Below are 21,629 nucleotides of genomic sequence, written 5' to 3'. Positions count from 1 at the left end.
AAGGACACCCGATTGGAAGACAACGATCAAGCCCTTTTTGTTGATGGTTCATGTTTAAGAGATGCGCTGGGAATATTGAAAGCAGGATATGCTGTATGTACGATAACAGATGTTCTGGAAGCATCCTGGCTTCAGGGAGTTTACTCTGCACAAGTAGCGGAATTGGTAGCACTTACCAGAGCTTGCCAACTTTCCGAAATTGATGAAAGTTACTATTTATACTGACAGTCAGTACGGATTTGGAATAGTGCATGACTTTGGACAGTTGTGGTCACAAAGAGGCTTCATGACTTCTTCAGGATCACCAGTGAAAAATGGTGAAAGAATAAGAGAGTTGTTACATGCCATTCAGTTGCCAGGAGAAGTTGCGGTGGTAAAGTGCAGTGCACACTCAAAGTCACAAGACTAAGTTTCTTTGGGAAATGGATATGTGGATCAAGTCGCAAGGTTTTGCGCATTGAACTGTATATTGCTCAGAGATGAATGGAACTTGATAAAGGAACCAGAACTTGAACCAAGCGAAGCCTTTGCTCTAAAAGTCGTAGATACAATAGATGAATTGAAGTCCTTACAGAACGATGTTAGTGAGGATGAGAAACTCTCATGGAGTAAATTGCAATGTGAAAAGAAACCAGATGATTTGTGGGTCTCAAGTGAAGGGAAATTGGTTCTACCTAACAGCCTGTTGACACAATTGGCCAGGTTCTACCATGGACAGGCTCATCTTGGAAGGGACGCCATGGTCAGACTATTCAAAACTGATTGGTTTAACCCCAAATTCCGCCAAGTTGCTGAAGCAGTTTGCCATTGTTGCGTCATTAGTCAACAAATGAACGCAGGGAAAGGAACAGTAGTAAATTTGAGCCACATTGGGAGAGCTGGTGGTCCATTCAGCAGGATGCAAATGGATTTTATTGAAATGCCTGTGCATGGAGGCTTGAAGTATGTGCTGGTGACTGTGTGGATTTTTAGTCACTGGATTGAAGCATACCCCACACGTAGAAATGACAGTCTCACAGTTGCCAAATTACTCTTGAGGGAACTAATACCACGTTTCGGATTCCTGATCTCTTTAGAATCAGATAGGAGAAGTCACTTCAATAACGAAGTAATAAAATTACTGTGTGCAGCGCTGAACATTGAGCAAAAATTGCATTGTAGCTACTGCCCTGAAGCCTCAGGTCTAGTGGAGCAAATGAACGGCACATTGAAGTCAAGGATGGCGAAAATATGTGCATCAACAAACTTGAAATGGCCTGATGCACTGCCTTTGGTGTTAATGTCTATGAGACTTCCAGCAGTCCCTGCAAATGCTCTTTTGAATATTACAGATGATATGGTATTGGACTACTGCAAAGGTCTAGCTGATGTGGTACGCTCTTTTTCTCACCAGGTGGAGGCAACCACCTTGCCACCGATCCAATGTCCAGGACACGCCCTGAAAGCAGGCGGCTGGGTCATGATAAAGAAGCACGTGAGGAAGTCGTGTCTGGAACCTCGTTGGAAAGGGCCTTTCCAAGTGATTCTGATGACTACTACCGCTGTAAAGTGTGCGGGAGTTCCCAACTGGGTTCACGCCAGTCACACGAAAAGGGTGACGTGCCCCACAGAAGAGGAAGTTGAAGCACTGAAATCACCAGTGACTAACAAGAAAGTACCAGGCACCGAGACAAAGCAACGAGAACCTGGAGCTGAACAAGCAGAATTAGAGGAGGGAGAAATACTCTCTGAGGAAGAAACAGCCGATCCATTTGAAGAGAACTGAGGATAGACATCGGAAAGTGACGGAGACCCCGAGGGTGACAAAGAGCCTGCAACAAGTGAAGAAGCAGGAGAGCCTGAACAGAGGAGGGCTTTCTCAGAAACAGACGATACAGAAAAGGAAAAGGAAAACCTGATTGATCTCCTAGAGAGAGGAGACAAGACAGGACAGAGTCAAAGTGTCCAAACCCTTCCAGAAGTGGTTGCAGGTCCCTCAGGTGAAAACAGTGCGAAACGGAGGCAAAGTATATCACCAGTGAAACTAAGGATTAAAGAAATACCAAATGAGAACGAAGATTTTATGGTCAGCAGTACATTCATTATTTTTACTCTAATTATAATGTTACATTTGCATATGTCCCCATAATCGAGTACCTGAGCAAAGTGGCCAGAGATTATTATATAAAATTGATGAGGGACTTCTTTGAGCCGTTGTCACCTTTTCACACAGCTCACGCACATAGAGAGAACCTTACATGCTTGCTTTCACCAGTGGAGATAAACTTCTTAGACCGCACTGACGATAGGAGGAAGGAAATGAAGGAGGAGTTAGAAAGGGAATTACACAAAAGGACATCTGTAGATAACTATGCTTTTGCCGCAATAAAGACACAAGCAAAAATAGCTTTAGATACATTGCACGTAGGGAGATTTTGTATACATAGACATAAATCATATTATGACACAGTTTTTGTGGGAACGAGTGAATGCAAACATATGTTTTTGTTTCAACCTAAGTGGACGTTCATGCTGAATGGACAAGACCCAGTTATTCCTGGGATATATTATATTTGTGGACTTAACACCTATTATCGTCTTCCTAAAGGATGGTATGGGAGATGTTATTTGGGAATAGTGTTCCCAAAGATTTATCAACTAGACGACTTAAAGAAATGTCCAAAGCTGTCTGAATCACATCGTGTTCAGAAAAGGGAGACTGCTTCTGGTGTGGTAGGAGATATATCTGGAGCTTTGATTCCTTCAGTGGGAGTCATATTGAATTCAAACAAAATACGAAAGTTGTCTACTATTGTGGATAACATGCTGACAAAGTTTTCAGGAGCTATAATCAGTCTCTGCAGGTGCGGACAATGAAGGTACAGATAGTCAAATAATTGGCAACCCATGTTGCAACTTGTGTTCCAAGGCCCCAAGGACAATGTATGCATAAATGAGCGCTAGTAAAAAGACAATTTTCATTGGACAATTTGAAGCCAACCTATGAACCCTCCAATGGAAAACCCTGCAGAATTTGGAATGTTTCTTACTTAAACCCACTGGACAAAGAGAAGTCAGCCATTTTCCTTGATGACAGTTTGAAGCCTGATGCCAGACTCCATTTTGGACGACACCCTGATGCCCTCTTCTCTATCTGAGAGAAAGAGACTTTAAGAATTCTCACCCTAGAGACTTTAACTTTAATTTGCCCTGTCTTGCCCATGCAGTAATTTTGCCCTACTTACCTTGCTGCCCTCAACTTTGCCCTTTTGAAACTCTGCCCCATGCTGATCAAACCGGTACCTGAAGGACGAAGACTTTTCTTGAATGCTGATTGTATTTGGTAAATATGAAAGGATAATTGTATTATGCATTGTGTTTTTCCTTTTAGGTACCAACTGCTATTTTGATAGGGCCCAAGCTAGAAGTTTTCCAAATTTGTGTTGACTAAATTCGTTTTGCATGAAGCCCCACATGCCAATGCTAATTAGAGGTTAGTCGAGGTATGAACTTGATGCCCCATGTTGAATTGAAATCTTGTCATGCTGACCGATGTATGAAATTAGTCAAATTCAGTTGCTTATATTAGTGATTTGTATTGCCATACCTGAATGTACTATCATTCAGATATTTCGTAGATTGCGTTTCTTCCGCCGCTATGGACAGCTAGTAATGTTCGTATACATATATCATTTGGTTTTGAGACTTATATACATTGTATTAGCTTTGTTAATATAGAGAAATAAATTTACTAACTTTGAATAAACCGGTGTGGTTATTCTTGACTGAAAGGTCATGGTACGTCGAAATATCAACTGTCATTGATCCCTGAAGTGTTATTTTGATCCACTAATCGAGTATTGGCTATCGCGTACAACAGTTATTGATTATTGATTTAAATAACCCGACTATTCAAGGATGAGGAGAGCCCAACTTGGCTAAAAGGTTCACCGACCTCCAACGTGTCCAGGTACAGGTAATTTATAAGGGCTGGACGCGTTATCAGTGCCCCCTAAATGACGTCCATGCCGCACAAGCGCTCTGGTTGGGTCTGACAAAGTGAGTTTTAACACTTTATGAGATTCCAAAAGATGGAGGTAGTAAACACTGAACAGGGGACAGGCATTCCACAAACCAGGATCTGCTTGGGATTATGTCCACCCGGAAGGAGTATTGGAAGACAGCCTAGAGTTACCCCACGTTGTCCTGATGCCACCAGCAGTCCAGTGTCTCTGAGCTATCATCTGGCCTACTCAGGGCTAGCGGGAGGAAAACAAACCCTGAACAGGAGCATTTAAGAGAAGCCAGTGGAGAGATTAGAGACCTTTCAGTACCCATCACCAAAGAAACTGTGGCATGAAATAAACATTTTAAAGCCGTAAGACTAAGATCTGGAATATCCGGGAGACTGACAAAAACTGTTTTTCCATTGTCCACCCTCGAAAAGAGAAGAACTTGGAAGTTAAAATGAGTATCAATTATAGAATTGAAAGATAGTTAATTTGACAAAGTGAATGTATCTAAGAGAAGTAATACTTTATTTGTTAACAAATGGTACCCCTTAATCCCGTTCTCCCTCCTGTATTCCTTTACATAATTCTAAACTGCTTCCTGTCCCAGGTAGTTCACCTCCCATTGTGAGAAAAAGTGCTGCAGGATCTGGGGGTAATAGCTACACCAGAAGCTATCCCTCCTAGGTACTTCCGGGGTCTGTGATCAGGTTTGGACATAACTATTCGTTGTTTCCTACTGACTCCAGTCTTCTTCCTAGCCAATCATCTGAGTTTCTTACAGGTGGATCAGCACAGGATATCACCATTAAAGCCACAGGAGATGTCTGTGCTGGGGTCTCGGATCATATAGTAGGGACCTAAAACATATCAGAACATTTACAGACATGAACCACCAAGAAATCCGACGTGGTCTGGCATTTAAAACAGTGCCCTGTAGGGAAAATCACATGCAGAACTGGCTTTTGTTTCTTGGAACATTCAGGAATATTCTTAAGAAACTGAAAAGTGACATTATGAATCCAAGAATACAAACTGGTGTTGACTAAAAAGCTAGTACTGGCTGAAGGAGTCACACGTGACAAGGGCACCTGTAAGTAGGTTCCAATACATATCAGGCCTGGGTGTATTAGCTTGTGAAGACTCCAGTGTCAGGAGTTGGGTTCACTGGCAGAGGTATTCAGCCTTGGTGTTGCCAAAACTCATATATCAGACTTCATTCACCTCCATATTTACCTACTCAGAGTTTAAAACCTAAAACTAATGCTTGCCAAAATGTTTATTTGAGAGAAAAGAATATAGTGCAAATTAATTAAGCTAAACTATTCAGTCCTGAAAATGTAATATTTCTGGTTTTGCTTCTGAATTATCTTGCTTAAGTATGCACTTTGTGGTGAAAAATATCTAATGGATACCAGAACTGTGGGAACAACAAATTAAAAGGAGGAATTTTATTACTTTAACAATATTTTTCTTTTTTCAAATTTGGAATAGTTTGGCTGTGTGTTTGGCTTTGGCAGATCACTTAGCCAACTATGGGCCTGATTTAGATTTTGGCGACGAGTTACTCTGTCACAACGGAGACGGATATCCTGTCTGCGGGGTAATAAATCCCATACGATACATAGTTACCGGGAACCAGATAGATCCAAAAATGAGATTGGTACACACATTTTATGTTAATAAAACTTGTGCTCTCCTGGACACAGTTAAGTGAGTGGGCACTACCGTGGACTCCAGTTGTGTACACCAACATGACCAATATGTGCCATAACGTGCAGGAGCCCAGTGCCCTTGTGGGTCTGTTTGTACCCAGGCACCCTCCCATCTCATATTCTCCCTTACACCTTGTCGTATTAAGCATCCCTAAAAGCCGATACATGTCTAGGCCAGGGGCTGTGTCGAAAAAGAACCAGAACAAAGATGGGTTTGTCATTAAAAGAGCCAACAGACTTGAGGTAGATAGGACACATACTTTTCTAACTGTGAGTGCATCCCACATGAACCACTGGACTCAGTACTGCCAACATTTTGAAAATGCATCTATAGCAAGTGTAACATGGGAAAGTGTCCCTGGCTAAGGTCTTGCTTTGGCTCTGAACAGGCTCCACAGTGGATTCCTCTGGTGTGCCCACTACTAAAAGTTTTCAAACAAGCTGCCAACACATGAGGTTGATCAGAAGACACTTTTTCCTTCTTCTTCTTCTCCTCCATCATCGTCACTCTTCGACCGGACACCGATGGACCGGACCGGCTCACCCGGAGCCATCCACAGATTCTTTCCTTTCAGATTAAAACGCTGATGGTCAGATCGCCTTAATTTCATCCACAGGACCACGGTGATGATGACCAGAAGGACCACTATGATGATGGCGAAGATCAGGATGTAGGTGACTGGGAAGGCTGAGGAGCAGACTGAGGAGGAGGAGATGGTCGTCTCTGTAGGAACAAAAAGGAAATTGAATTGCATGAAAATTCTGATCTGATCAACTCTGTACTTTTCAAAAACAGTCTGACAATACCCTAACTGATAATTCCTAAAATCTAACACTGACCATGTGGTTCATGAATTATCCTTATGGAGCTGTCGCTGCTACAATTAGCATCTGGACAGAGTCTTAAACCTGGTCTGGTTGTAATATGTTGTCAGCATTATATCTGAGGGAGCAGCTACTTAGAGGAGGGGTGCCGCCCGGACTCCAGGAGTCACAATGAAGTGTGCGTATGGACAGGTACCAGGGAACTGGCACGTTGAATTAGTGCACAGAATATTGATGGAGTCAACGGAAGGGCGTCAGCTGCAGTTCAACATAATGGGGTCTATTCAAAAAGGTAAATTTACATGTGTAAATGTACTCATGCTTATATCTACTCCTGCACCTGGGTGTAAATCTACACTTTTTCACTAATTGTCATGTCCAAGCACAGGTTTACACTAAGGGCCTGATTTAGAGTTTGGCGGATGGAGTTACTCTGTCACAAACGCGACGGATATATCCGTCCGCCGTATTGCGATTCCATCATATCCTATGGGAATCGTAATACGGTGGACGGGATATCCATCACGTTTGTGACAGGATAACCCGTCCGACAAACTCTAAATCAGGCCCCAAGTGTAGACTTACATGTCTCCACTACCTCGGTTCCGATGGCAACATCTAGGGATTGATTCACAAAATGCATTTTGTGGTACATAAAGTAATACTAGAGTAGTACTACTTAACTACTACAAAGTGCAATTCATAAATCCATGGGAGCCATTCACAAACTGACTTTAATAGTATGTTACTGAAGACCTGCCCAAGAGAGTAGCAGAGAACATCTCTTTAGAGGAGATCTTCAAGAGGTCCAGATCTCTTTAGTTGGGGGCCAGGACGGTACAGGAGATATTTAGGTGGCTCATATCAGTCTACTCAGTGGCAAAGGAGCTTTAAGAGGTCCATATCTGTTCGCAGTGCTGCTAGGAGAGTAGTGGGGAGCGTTAAGAGGTTCCCATCTATTCACAGTACTGCTAGGAGAGTGGTGGGGAGCTTTAAGAGGCCCCCATCTGTGTGCAGTTCTGCTAGGAGAGTGGTGGAGAGCTTTAAGAGGTCACCATATGTTCAAAGTACTGCTAGGAGGGAGGTGGAGAGCTTTAATAGCTCCCTATCTATTCACAGTACTGCTAGGAGGGACGTGGAAAGCTTTAAGAGGTCCTCTTCTATGTGCAGTGCTGCTAGGAGAGTGGTGGGGAGGTTTAAGAGGTCCCCATTTGTTCGCAGTACTGATAGGAGAGAGGTTGGGACCTTTAGGAGTTCCCCATATATCCACAGTAGTGCTAGGAGAGTGGTGAAGAAGTTTAGGGGGCCCCTATCTGTTCACAGTGATGCTAGGAGAGTGATGGGAAGAATTAAGAGGTCCCCATTTCTTCACTCACAGTGCTGCTATGAGAGAGGTGGGAAACTTTAACAGGTCCACATCTGTTCACAGTGCTGCTAGGAGAGTGGTGGGGAGCTTTAAGAGGCCCCACCTGTTTGCAATTCTGCTAGGAGAGTGTTGGGGAGCCTTAAGAGGTCCCCATCTGCTTGCAGTCCTGCTGTGAGAGTGATGCAGAGCTTTCAAAGGTTCCCATCTCTTGACCGTACTGCTAGGAGAGTGTTGGAGAGGTTTAGGAACCCACATAAACGAGAGAATTCTGCAGCTAAGGAGGTCTGCAGAGACAGTACAGAGAGCTTCCAGACGCTACATTAGTGATATGCAGCTGACTTGCTTTCACCACAGAACAGAGACAACACATCACCTAATCATGCAATCCTTGGACCTGCAGACAAATAATGGAGAACCAGGGTCGGCCGGAGCAGTTTCACTCGCACAGTCTGGTAACATTGCGTGGTGAAGTCTGGTGGAGCACAGTAGGGCTTGCACATGCGCTGTTCGGTCGTGAGCTGATTGACAGCAGTGCGTGGCCCTACAACGGAGGCCTGTGGGAGCGGGGCTTGATGCATAAGAAGGGATTCCCACCTCTTGCAGCACTGAGCTCCCCAACATTATTGTGGGTCTTTTACTTAAAATAACTCTGCTCTCCAACAATACGGCATTTAGCAGCTGGTTCCCTTTTGATGGCCCTCTGACAGGAAGGACTTCAAATGTTCCTTGTGTTTCTTCGTCTATCAAGTGGTGGTGTTATTAAGGGATCTCTTTTGATGTACTCTATGTCAAGAAAGACCTCAATAGTTACTGTGTGTCTTTGCCACTCACAAGGTGGTGTCACTAACGGATCACTTTTGAGGTACCCAATGCCAGGAGACACCCAATTGTTGCTTGTGAGTCTTCAGCTCTCACGTGGTGGTGTCACAAATGGATCTCTTCTGATGTGCTCCATAACTGGCAGCATCCAAACGTTACTTCAATGACTTCATCTCTCAGGTTGTGATGTCATGGATCTCTTTTGATGTTCCATATGCCACGAAGGACCGCAAGTCTTCTTTGTATTACTTCGACCCGTACGTGGTGGCGTGACTAATGGATCTCGTTTCACATGGCGTATGCCAAGAAGGAGCTCAAACTTTGTTTGTGTGTCTTCGTCCTTCTCAAGGCAGTTCTCTACCTTGGCTAGGTACACACTGTAGAAATACCATATACCATGTGCATACTGTGACGTTTCCACTGGATCTCTTTTCAGGTGGCCCATGCCTGGAGAGATCTCAAGATTTCCCTGTGTTTCTTCGTCTCCCATGGGGTGGTGTCACTAATGGATCTCTTTTCACAAGCCCTATGCCAGGAAGCACCTCAAGCTTTGCTTGTGTTTCTTTGTCTCCCTCATGGTGGTGTCACCAGTGGATTTCTTTTGATGTGCTCTATGCTGTGAAGATTCACACTTTACTTGGGTGTCGTCCTTTTATGTGGTGGCTTCACTAGTGGAGCACTTATCATGTGTACATTCAACAAACGAGATGCACAGTTTGGAAAGATGAGGTTCCACGCTACCTACTAGGGCAGGAGTCTCATGGTCCCTGCAAGCATTTGATTACTAGGAACAGTAGCCCTCACTCACCATCAGGTGACATGCTTCATAACTGGGCAATGCTTCGCGTCAGGCCAGCGCTGCAATGCCTGACAGGCCCTGCTAGAGGGCTATTTTCCAGAGATCTTTTTGATAAATTTGCTGGGAGTGAGTTCAAGAGTGAGGGATTGGACAAAAAGGTGCATTAAAATTGACACCGTATTATGATCCTATTATATCCAATGCGGATCGTAATACGTCGGGCGGGATATTCGTCATGTTTGTGATGCAGTATTCCCTCTGCCGAGATCTAAATCAGGCCCTTTATCTGAACCCAGATCTCTGGGCCCAATGAGACTTTATATGACAGGAGAGCACCAGGAAGAACACTGAGACTGGAAACCCTCTGTCCTCATAGACTGACGTGTGTCGTGGCTCTGGGGAGGATTCAAGGGAGCGCTAGGAAGAACGACGATACCAAGAGCCCTTGTTTCCTCATAGACAGATACTCAGCTGGCAGTCTCCTCTGGCATATGTGCCAGAGCCTCAGAACCGATTCAAGGGTGCATGGCTTTCTAGAGACCCCATGAGTTTGCTGTCTCTCAGGTAGGTGCTGGGCCAAGTGAAGGGAATTTACAAGCTACGGAGCCTCACTTGGCGCTTCTAGTTAGGCACCAGAATATCTAGGTGCTGTTGCTATCTGGAAAATAAGTACATGACTGGAGGTTGTGGAAAACACCTTGAGACAAACAAGGAGAGAACGAGATTCTTTTGTCACTTAGGACAAAACAAAGATTTGCCCACACTATTGATCTATGTCTATCTACGTGTCATTTGTAGAGCGCATAGCTACCTGTAGTCATCCAAGCTCTAGTGGTGCGACACAGGCTGGCCGACGAGCTCTAGATAGGGAAACTGTCAAAAAGCTAAGTTTTTTGTCGTTTTTGGAATGGAAGTTCCAAGTTGGCTGTTGGCAAAGTGAAAGGGAGGGAATTCCAGAGTTTGGCCACGTTGTATCTGAAGGACCAACATCCACTTATCACTCTTAATGTAGGAAACCACAGCCCAAAGGGTGTTGGTAGATCACAAGGTTATATTTGGGGATCTAAGCTCAACAAGTGGATCTCAAAGGGTCCATAAAACAAAGTACAAAATGGGAACTGTGTGGCTGTGGTCCAAGGAAGAGTGCTACCTTTGTGAAAAACTCTTAAATTCAGTAGAACAGGAGTCGTGGTTGGTTGTTTTAAGTGAAGGACAAAGGGACAGAAACAGAATTTCTCTCTAGAAACTGTGACTGGAGATCCCACGCCATGCTCTTGCAAGTTTACGAGTAATTATTTTATCCAACCAAAATCTTGAAAGAGTGACGACTAATTATCATGAGTCATGACCAGGAGCCGATGGGCAGATGAGCCTGCCTTCTCATGGCAGCCGGTAGCTGTAGGAGGCTGGCCTGGCTTGTAGTGGGTACCAAGGGGTACTTACACTCTGTACCAGGTCCAGTTATCCCTTATTAGTGTAGAAGAGGTGTTTCTAGCAGCTTAGGCTGATAGAAGGTAGCTATAGCAGAGCACCTTAGGCTGAACTAGGAGACATGCAAAGCTCCTACTATACCACTGGTGTCATATGCACAATATCATAAGAAAACACAATACACAGATATACTAAAAATAAAGGTACTTTATTTTTATGACAATATGCCAAAAGTATCTCAGTGAGTACCCTCAGTATGAGGATGCCAAATATACACAAGATATATGTACACAATACCAAAATATGCAGTAATAGCAAAAGGAAGTAATGCAAGCAATGTAAAGTTACAGTAGATTGCAATAGGAGCACATAGGTATAGAGGCAACACAAACCATATACTCCAAAAGTGGAATGCGAATAACGTATGGACCCCAAACCTATGTGAGCTTGTAGAGGGTCGCTGGGACTGTAAGAAAACAGTGAGGGTTAGAAAAATAGCCCACCCCAAGACCCTGAAAAGTAGGTGTAAAGTGCACCTATATTCCCCAGAGAGCACAGAAGTTGTGATAGGGGAATTCTGCAAGGAAGACCAACACCAGCAAAGCAACCAAAGTGGATTTCCGGATGAGAGTACCTGTGGAACACGGGGACCAAGTCCAAGAGTTGCGATAAAGTCGAGATTGGGCAGATGCCCAGGAAATGCCAGCTGAGGGTGCAAAAAAGCTGCCACTGGATGGTAGAAGCTGTGGATTCTGCAAGAACGAAGAGGACTAGGAACTTCCCCTTTGGAGGATGGATGTCACACGCCGTGAAAAAGCTTACAGAGGTGTTCCCACGCAGAAAGACCACAAACAAGCCTTGCTAGCTGCAAGGGTGGCGAGTAGGGTTTTTGGATACTGCTGTGGCCCAGGAGGGACCAGAATGTCGCCACATGGAAGAGGAGACAGAGGGGGCGCCCAGCAAGTCAGGGAGCTCTCATAGAAGCAGGCAGCACCCGCAGAAGTACTGGAACAGACACTTAAAAGAGGAGTGAACCAGAGTCCACCCGAAGTCAGAAAAGGGAGTCCCACGACGCTGGAGGACAACTCAGAAGGTTGTGCAATGCCGGTTAGAGTGTTGGGGACCCAGGCTTGGTTGTGCACAAAGGAAATCCTGGAAGAGTGCACAGGAGCCGGAGTAGCTGCAAATCACGCGGTACCCAACAATGCAGTCTAGTGTGGGGAGGCAAGGACTTCCCTCCACCAAACTTGGACTGAAGAGTCACTGGACTGTGGGAGTCACTTGGACAGAGTTGCTGAGTTCCAGGGACCACGCTCGTCGTGCTGAGAGGGGACCCAGAGGACTGGTGATGCAGTCTTTTGTTGCCTGCGGTTACAGGGGGAAGATTCCGTCGACCCACGGGAGATTTCTTCAGAGCTCCTGGTGCAAGAAGGAGGCAGGCTGCCCCCAGAGCATGCACCACCAGGAAACAGGTGAGAAAGCCGGCAGGATGAAGCAATACAAGGTTGCAGTAGTCGTCTTTGCTACTTTATTGCGGTTTTGAAGGTGTCCAGAGCAGTCAGTGGTCGATCCTTTGGCAGAAGATGAAGAGGGAAATGCAGAGGAACTCTGGTGAACTCTTGCATTCGGTATCTGAAGAATTCCCCAAAGCAGAGACCCTAAATAGCCAGAAAAGGAGGTTTGGCTACCTAGGAAGGAGGATAGGCTAGTAAGAAAGGTAAGAGCCTGTCAGAAGGAGTCTCTGACGTCACCTGCTTGCCCTGGCCACTCAGAGCAGTCCAGTGTGCCAGCACACCTCTGAATTCAAGATGGCAGAGGTCTGGGGCATGGTGGAGGAGCTCTGGGCACCTCCCCTGGGAGGTGCAGGTCAGGGGAGTGGTCACTCCCCTTTCCTTTGTCCAGTTTCGCGCCAGAGCAGGGCTGGGGGATCCTGAACTGGTGTAGACTGGCTTATGCAGAAATGGGCACCATCCATGCCTATGAAAGCATTTCCAGAGGCTGGGGGAGGCTACTCCTCCCCAGCCCTGACACCTATTTCCAAAGGGAGAGGGTGTAACACCCTCTCTCAGAGGAAATCCTTTGTTCTGCCTTCCGGGGCCAGGCCTGGCGGGACCCCAGGAGGGCAGAAACCTGTCTGAGGGGTTGGCAGCAGCAGCAGCTGCAGTGAAACCCCGGGAAAGGCAGTTTGGCAGTACCCGGGTTCTGTGCTAGAGACCCGGGGGATCATGGAATTGTCCCCGAATGCCAGAATGGCATTGGGGGAACAATTCCATGATCTTAGACATGTTACATGGCCATGTTCGGAGTTACCATTGTGACGCTACACATAGGTAGTGACCTATGTATAGTGCACGCGTGTAATGGTGTCCCCGCACTCACAAAGTCCGGGTAATTTGCCCTGAACGATGTGGGGACACCTTGGCAAGTGCCAGGGTGCCCACACACTAAGTAACTTTGCACCCAACCTTCACCAGGTGAAGGCTAGACATATAGGTGACTTATAAGTTACTTAAGTGCAGTGGTAAATGGCTGAGAAATAATGCAGGCGTTATTTCACGCAGGCTGCACTGGCAGGACTGTGTAAGAATTGTCAGAGCTCCCTATGGGTGGCAAAAGAAATGCTGCAGCCCATAGGGATCTCCTGGAACCCCAATATCCTGAGTACCTCAGTACCATATACTAGGGAATTATATGGGTGTACCAGTGTGCCAATGTGAATTGGTAAATTTAGTCACTAGCCTGTTAGTGACAAATTTTAAAGTAAAGAGAGAACATAACCACTGAGGTTCTGGTTAGCAGAGCCTCAGTGAGACAGTTACGCATCACATAGGGAACACATGCAGGGCACATACTTATGAGCACTGGGGCCCTGCCTGGCAGGGTCCCAGTGACACATAGACTAAAACAACATATATACAGTGAAATATGGGGGTAACATGCCAGGCAAGATGGTACTTTCCTACAACTGTGCTTTGCTGGGTTGGCCTGCAGTAGCTGCTTCTGCCTGAGAGAGGACAAAGACTGACTTTTGTGTGACTTCCCACTGGTGAAGAATCTCCAAGGGCTTGAAATGAGCTTGCCTCCTGTTGTTGAAGTCTCAGGGATAACAAAGACTTCTCTCTGCCAGCACTTGGGCTTTCTGCTGAGAGTTCTGCCTGCCAAGTGATGCCCTAGCCTGTCTCTGGGCCCTTGAAAGGTGCAACTAGACAAAAAAGGACAGAATCCACGCAGAGACCGCCGTGTGGGGGAACTTTCGACGCACCACCCGCATTGCGGCTGAAAAATGACGCGCCGCCGGCCTCACGTCTAAAATTGATGCTTCACCTGCAACGGGGCTGGGAGATCGACGCAACGTGGCTGGAGAAACGACGTGCAATACCTGCAGCAGCTGCTAACGACGCAAGCCCCCACGCAGTGCGGTTTCTTGACACTGTGCAACCGGATTTTGACACAACATCTCTGGGCGCAGAAAATCAACACAAAGCCTGCCCGGACCCGAGGTGCCCATCCGGATTGATACATCGCTCTCTTGAGGGAGAGAAGAAATGACGCACGCCAACCTGACCGGAGGAGGAACGACTCACGCTCTTGCTTGCGAGTGAGATATCGACGCATCACTGGCCTCTGCCAACGCACACTCACCTGTGCTGCTTTATTTTGACGATACCCAGGTACTTTTGCACGCTAACAATGTTTTCTAAAGGATTTAAGACTCTTTTGCTTTTTAAATTCATAACTTGACTTGTGTATGTTGGATTTTTGTCATTTTGGTCTTGTTTTGTTGAGATAAAATATCTATTTTTCTAAACCTGCGTTGTGTCATTTTCTAGTGTTTTCACTGAGTTACTGTGTGTGTTGGTACAAATACTTTACACCTTGCTTCTGAAGTTAAGCCTGCCTGCTCATACAAAGCTACCAAGGGGGTGGGTGGAGGTTAACTGAGGGTGATTCTCCGTTACCCTGACTAGAATGAGGGTCCTTGCTTGGACAGGGGGTAACCTGACTGCCAACCAAAGACCTCATTTCTAACGCTGAGTTTGCTGATTTTGTGCCATAGCTTTTAAAGGTAAGCTCGGATATTCTGTTTGAAAATAAATTTACCTAGCAAGGCACTGGATTATTATGATGGTGGGAGCCTCTCTTCTTAAGAACTTATCTGATTTCTTAAAGGGACTAAGGCGGTCATTCTGACCTTGGCGGACGGCGGAGGCCGTCCGCCAAGGTACCGCCGTCAGAACACCGCACCGCGGTCGAAAGACCGCGGCGGTGATTCTGACATTTGCCCTGGGCTGGCGGGTGGCCGCCAAAAGACCGCCCGCCAGCCCAGGGCAAATCAACCTTCCCACTAGGATGCCGGCTCAGAATTGAGCCGGCGGAGTGGGAAGGTGCGACGGGTGCAGTTGCACCCGTCGCGTATTTCAGTGTCTGCTAGGCAGACACTGAAATACTTTTTGGGGCCCTTTTACGGGGGCCCCTGCCGTGCCCATGCCATAGGCATGGGCACGGCAGGGGCCCCCAGGGGCCCCGCGGCACCCCCTACCGCCATCCTGTTCATGGCGGGCGAACCGCCATGAACAGGATGGCGGTAGGGGGTGTCAGAATCCCCATGGCGGCGGAGCGCGCTCCGCCGCCATGGAGGACTCTGACGGGCAGCGGAAAGTCGGCGGTACACTGCCGACTTTCCACTTCTGACCGCGGCTGAACCGCCGCGGTCAGAATGCCCAGCGGTGCACCGCCAGCCTGTTGGCGGTGCAACCGCGGTCAGTCGCCCTGGCGGTTTTTACCGCCAGGGTTAGAATGACCACCTAAGTGTGAATGCACCTACAGGTGACCATGAGCAAGAAGGGGTTAACAGAGAACCAGAGCAGTGTTTACCAAAGAGACAAACAATGATACCTCAGGCTACACATGAATGGTGTTGTACTTTTAAATCAGGGATGAAGAGCCTGCAACGTGCTTGAGGTAGAGAACAGTGATCTGAGCTGATCTATGTTAAGAGAGGTAGCATGTTAAGAGCTGCATCTGGGTGCATTCTGTACAAGGCGAGAATCAGTCCTGACAGATCTACAGGGACAGTGAAACTGGACATCTTGTGATTACCAACTACAGGACAGGAAAGTCTCCTTCCACCAGGAACATGAAAATGGACATCTGGCACCAGAGTTATGAAGGCCTTCTTCTAAGACAGAGAATAATATGTCCCTTTTACACATTTACTAACCAAGCATCTCCTCACATGGTAGATGCAGCACTGGATCCTCAAATAGAGACAGCTAGCACCTGATGCTCACACAGAACACCTGCACTTGATCTCTGGTCCTCAAATAGAGAGCGCTTGCACCTGATGCTCACACACTTGATCTCTGATCCTCAAATAGAGAGCGCTAGCACCTGATGCTCACGGAACACTTGCACTTGATCTCTGGTCCTCAAATGGAGAGCGCTAGCACCTGATGCTCACACGGAACATTTGCACTTGATCTCTTGTCCTCAAATAGAGAGTGCTAGCACCTGATGCTCACACAGAACACATGCACTTGATCTCTGGTCCTCAAATAGAGAGCGCAAGCACCTGATTCTCACACACTTGATATCTGATCCTCAAATAGAGAGCGCTAGCACCTGATGCTCACGGAACACTTGCACTTGATCTCTGGTCCTCAAATGGAGAGCGCTAGCACCTGATGCTCACACAGAACACTTGCACTTGATCTCTGGTCCTCAAATAGAGAGCGCTAGCACCTGATGCTCACACACTTGATCTCTGATCCTCAAATAGAGATCGCTAGCGCCTGATGCTCAGACAGACCACTTGCAATTGATCTCTGGTCCTCAAATAGAGCGCTAGCACCTGATGCTCACACAGAACACTTGCACTTGATCTCTGGTCCTCAAATAGAGACAGCTAGAGCCTGATGCTCAAGGAACACTTGCACTTGATCTTTGGTCCTCAAATAGAGAGCGCTAGCACCTGATGCTCACAGAACACATGCACTTGATCTCTGATCCTCAAATATAGACCGCTAGTACCAGATGCTCAAAAGAAAACTTGCATTTCATCTCTGGTCCTCAAATAGAGAGCGCTAGCACCTGATGCTTACACAGAACACTTGCACTTGACCTCTGATCCTCAAATAGAGACCGCTCGCACCTGATGCTCACACGGAAAACACTTGCACTTGATCTCTGGTCCTCAAATAGAGAGTGCTAGCACCTGATGCTCACACAGAACACTTGCATTTGATCTCTGGTCCTCAAATAGAGAGCGCTAGCACCTGATGCTCACATGGAACACTTGCACTTGATCTCTGGTCCTCAAATAGAGAGCGCTAGCACCTGATGCTCACACAGATCACTTGCACTTGATCTCTGGTCCTCAAATAGAGAGCGCTAGTACCTGACGCTCACGGAACACTTGGACTTGATCTCTGGTGCTCAAATAGAGAGCGCTAGCACCTGATTCTCACACAGAACACTTGCACTTGATCTCTGGTCCTCAAATAGAGAGCGCTAGCACCTGATGCTCACATGGAACACTTGCACTTGATCTCTGGTCCTCAAATAGAGAGCGCTAGCACCTGATGCTCACACAGATCACTTGCACTTGATCTCTGGTCCTCAAATAGAGAGCGCTAGTACCTGATGCTCACGGAACACTTGCACATGATCTCTGGTCCTCAAATAGAGACCACTAGCACCTGATGCTCCCGGAACACTTGCACTTGATCTCTGGTCCTCAAATAGAGAGCGCTAGCACCTGATGCTCATATGGAACACTTGCACTTGATCTCTGGTCCTCAAATAGAGAGCACTAGCACCTGATGCTCACACAGATCACTTGCACTTGATCTCTGGTCCTCAAATAGAGAGCGCTAGTACCTGATGCTCACGGAACACTTGGACTTGATCTCTGGTGCTCAAATAGAGAGCGCTAGCACCTGATGCTCACACAGAACACTTGCACTTGATCTCTGGTCCTCAAATAGAGAGCGCTAGCACCTGATGCTCACAGAACACTTGCACTTGATCTCTGGTCCTCAAAAGAGACCGCTAGCACCTGATGCTCACGGAACACGTACACTTGATCTCTGATCCTCAAATAGAGATCGCTAGCACCTGATGCTCACACGGAACATTTGCACTTGATCTCTGGTCCTCAAATAGAGAGTGCTAGCACCTGATGCTCACACAGAACACTTGCACTTGATCTCTGGTCCTCAAATAGAGAGCGCTAGCACCTGATGCTCACACACTTGATCTCTGATCCTCTAATAGAGAGCGCTAGCACCTGATGCTCACGGAACACTTGCACTTGATCTCTGGTCCTCAAATGGAGAGCGCTAGCACCTGATGCTCACACAGAACACTTGCACTTGATCTCTGGTCCTCAAATAGAGAGTGCTAGCACCTGATGCTGACACACTTGATCTCTGATCCGCAAATAGAGATCGCTAGCGCCTGATGCTCACACGGACCACTTGCACTTGATCTCTGTCCCTCAAATAGAGCGCTAGCACCTGATGCTCACACAGAACACTTGCACTTGATCTCTGGTCCTCAAATAGAGAGCGCTAGCACCTGATGCTCACACACTTGATCTCTGATCCTCAAATAGAGATTGCTAGCCCCTGATGCTCACACGGACCACTTGCACTTGATCTCTGGTCCTCAAATAGAGTGCTAGCACCTGATGCTCACACAGAACACTTGCACTTGATCTCTGGTCCTCAAATAGAGAGTGCTAGCCCCTGATTCTCACACAGAACACTTGCACTTGATCTCTGGTCCTCAAATAGAGAGCGCTAGCACCTGATGCTCACATGGAACACTTGCACTTGATCTCTGGTCCTCAAATAGAGAGCGCTAGCACCTGATGCTTACACGGATCACTTTCACTTGAACTCTGGTCCTCAAATAGAGAGCGCTAGTACCTGACGCTCACGGAACACTTGGACTTGATCTCTGGTCCTCAAATAGAGAGCGCTAGCACCTGATGCTCACATGGAACACTTGCACTTGATCCCTGGTCCTCAAATAGAGAGCGCTAGCACCTGATGCTCACACAGATCACTTGCACTTGATCTCTGGTCCTCAAATAGAGAGCGCTAGTACCTGATGCTCACGGAACACTTGGACTTGATCTCTGGTGCTCAAATAGAGAGCGCTAGCACCTGATGCTCACACAGAACACTTGCACTTGATCTCTGGTCCTCAAATAGAGAGCGCTAGCACCTGATGCTCACAGAACACTTGCACTTGATCTCTGGTCCTCAAAAAGAGACCGCTAGCACCTGATGCTCACGGAACACGTACACTTGATCTCTGATCCTCAAATAGAGACCACTAGCACCTGATGCTCACGGAACACTTGCACTTGATCTCTGATCCTCAAATAGAGAGCGCTAGTACCTGATGCTCACGGAACACTTGGACTTGATCTCTGGTGCTCAAATAGAGAGCGCTAGCACCTGATGCTCACACAGAACACTTGCACTTGATCTCTGGTCCTCAAATAGAGAGCGCTAGCACCTGATGCTCACAGAACACTTGCACTTGATCTCTGGTCCTCAAAAAGAAACCGCTAGCACCTGATGCTCACGGAACACGTACACTTGATCTCTGATCCTCAAATAGAGATCGCTAGCACCTGATGCTCACACGGAACATTTGCACTTGATCTCTGGTCCTCAAATAGAGAGTGCTAGCACCTGATGCTCATACAGAACACTTGCACTTGATCTCTGGTCCTCAAATAGAGAGCGCTAGCACCTGATGCTCACACACTTGATCTCTGATCCTCAAATAGAGAGCGCTAGCACCTGATGCTCACGGAACACTTGCACTTGATCTCTGGTCCTCAAATGGAGAGCGCTAGCACCTGATGCTCACACAGAACACTTGCACTTGATCTCTGGTCCTCAAATAGAGAGTGCTAGCACCTGATGCTCACACACTTGATCTCTGATCCGCAAATAGAGATCGCTAGCGCCTGATGCTCACACGGACCACTTGCACTTGATCTCTGGCCCTCAAATAGAGCGCTAGCACCTGATGCTCACACAGAACACTTGCACTTGATCTCTGGTCCTCAAATAGAGAGCGCTAGCACCTGATGCTCACCCACTTGATCTCTGATCCTCAAATAGAGATCGCTAGCGCCTGATGCTCACACGGACCACTTGCACTTGATCTCTGGTCCTCAAATAGAGTGCTAGCACCTGATGCTCACACAGAACACTTGCACTTGATCTCTGGTCCTCAAATAGAGACACCTAGAGCCTGATGCTCAAGGAACACTTGCACTTGATCTCTGGTCCTCAAATAGAGAGCGCTAGCACCTGATGCTCACAGAACACTTACACTTGATCTCTGCTCCTCAAATATAGACCGCTAGCACCTGATGCTTAACAGAAAACTTGCATTTGATCTCTGGTCCTCAAATAGAAAGCGCTAGCACCTGATGCTCACACAGAACACTTGCACTTGACCTCTGGTCCTCAAATAGAGACCACTCGCACCTGATGCTCACACGGAAAACACTTGCACTTGATCTCTGGTCCTCAAATAGAGAGCGCTAGCACCTGATGCTCACAGAACACTTGCACTTGATCTCTGGTCCTCAAAAAGAGACCGCTAGCACCTGATGCTCACGGAACACGTACACTTGATCTCTGATCCTCAAATAGAGACCACTAGCACCTGATGCTCACGGAACACTTGCACTTGATCTCTGGTCCTCAAATAGAGAGCGCTAGTACCTGATGCTCACGGAACACTTGGACTTGATCTCTGGTCCTCAAATAGAGAGCGCTAGCACCTGATGCTCACACAGAACACTTGCACTTGATCTCTGGTCCTCAAATAGAGAGTGCTAGCACCTGATGCTCACACACTTGATCTCTGATCCGCAAATAGAGATCGCTAGCGCCTGATGCTCACACGGACCACTTGCACTTGATCTCTGGCCATCAAATAGAGCGCTAGCACCTGATGCTCACACAGAACACTTGCACTTGATCTCTGGTCCTCAAATAGAGAGCGCTAGCACCTGATGCTCACACACTTGATCTCTGATCCTCAAATAGAGATCGCTAGCGCCTGATGCTCACACGGACCACTTGCACTTGATCTCTGGTCCTCAAATAGAGTGCTAGCACCTGATGCTCACGGAACACTTGCACTTGATCTCTGGTCCTCAAATGGAGAGCGCTAGCACCTGATGCTCACACAGAACACTTGCACTTGATCTCTGGTCCTCAAATAGAGAGTGCTAGCACCTGATGCTCACACACTTGATCTCTGATCCTCAAATAGAGATCGCTAGCGCCTGATGCTCACACGGACCACTTGCACTTGATCTCTGGCCCTCAAATAGAGCGCTAGCACCTGATGCTCACACAGAACACTTGCACTTGATCTCTGGTCCTCAAATAGAGAGCGCTAGCACCTGATGCTCACACACTTGATCTCTGATCCTCAAATAGAGATCGCTAGCGCCTGATGCTCACACGGACCACTTGCACTTGATCTTTGGTCCTCAAATAGAGCGCTAGCACCTGATGCTCACACAGAACACTTGCACTTGATCTCTAGTCCTCAAATAGAGACAGCTAGAGCCTGATGCTCAAGGAACACTTGCACTTGATCTCTGGTCCTCAAATAGAGAGCGCTAGCACCTGATGCTC

General features: G+C 47.0%; 1 protein-coding gene across 1 annotated transcript in view; it reads right to left on the bottom strand.

Annotated features, from left to right (window-relative positions):
• Positions 1–4,494: 4,494 nt before the first annotated feature.
• Positions 4,495–21,629, bottom strand: part of LOC138248852 (immunoglobulin superfamily member 3-like) — a 98,814-nt gene continuing 81,679 nt past the window's right edge. The window contains exon 10 of the mRNA XM_069202805.1: positions 4,495–6,428. Within this exon, the coding sequence (XP_069058906.1) occupies positions 6,166–6,428 (263 nt within the window). The 3' untranslated portion in view covers positions 4,495–6,165. The remainder of the gene's footprint in view (positions 6,429–21,629) is intronic.

Source organism: Pleurodeles waltl, chromosome 8 (genome assembly GCF_031143425.1).
Source record: "Pleurodeles waltl isolate 20211129_DDA chromosome 8, aPleWal1.hap1.20221129, whole genome shotgun sequence".
Lineage (NCBI taxonomy): Eukaryota > Metazoa > Chordata > Amphibia > Caudata > Salamandridae > Pleurodeles > Pleurodeles waltl.
The sequence above is the reverse complement of the archived record's forward strand: the minus strand, read 5'-3'. Positions and strand labels throughout refer to the sequence as shown.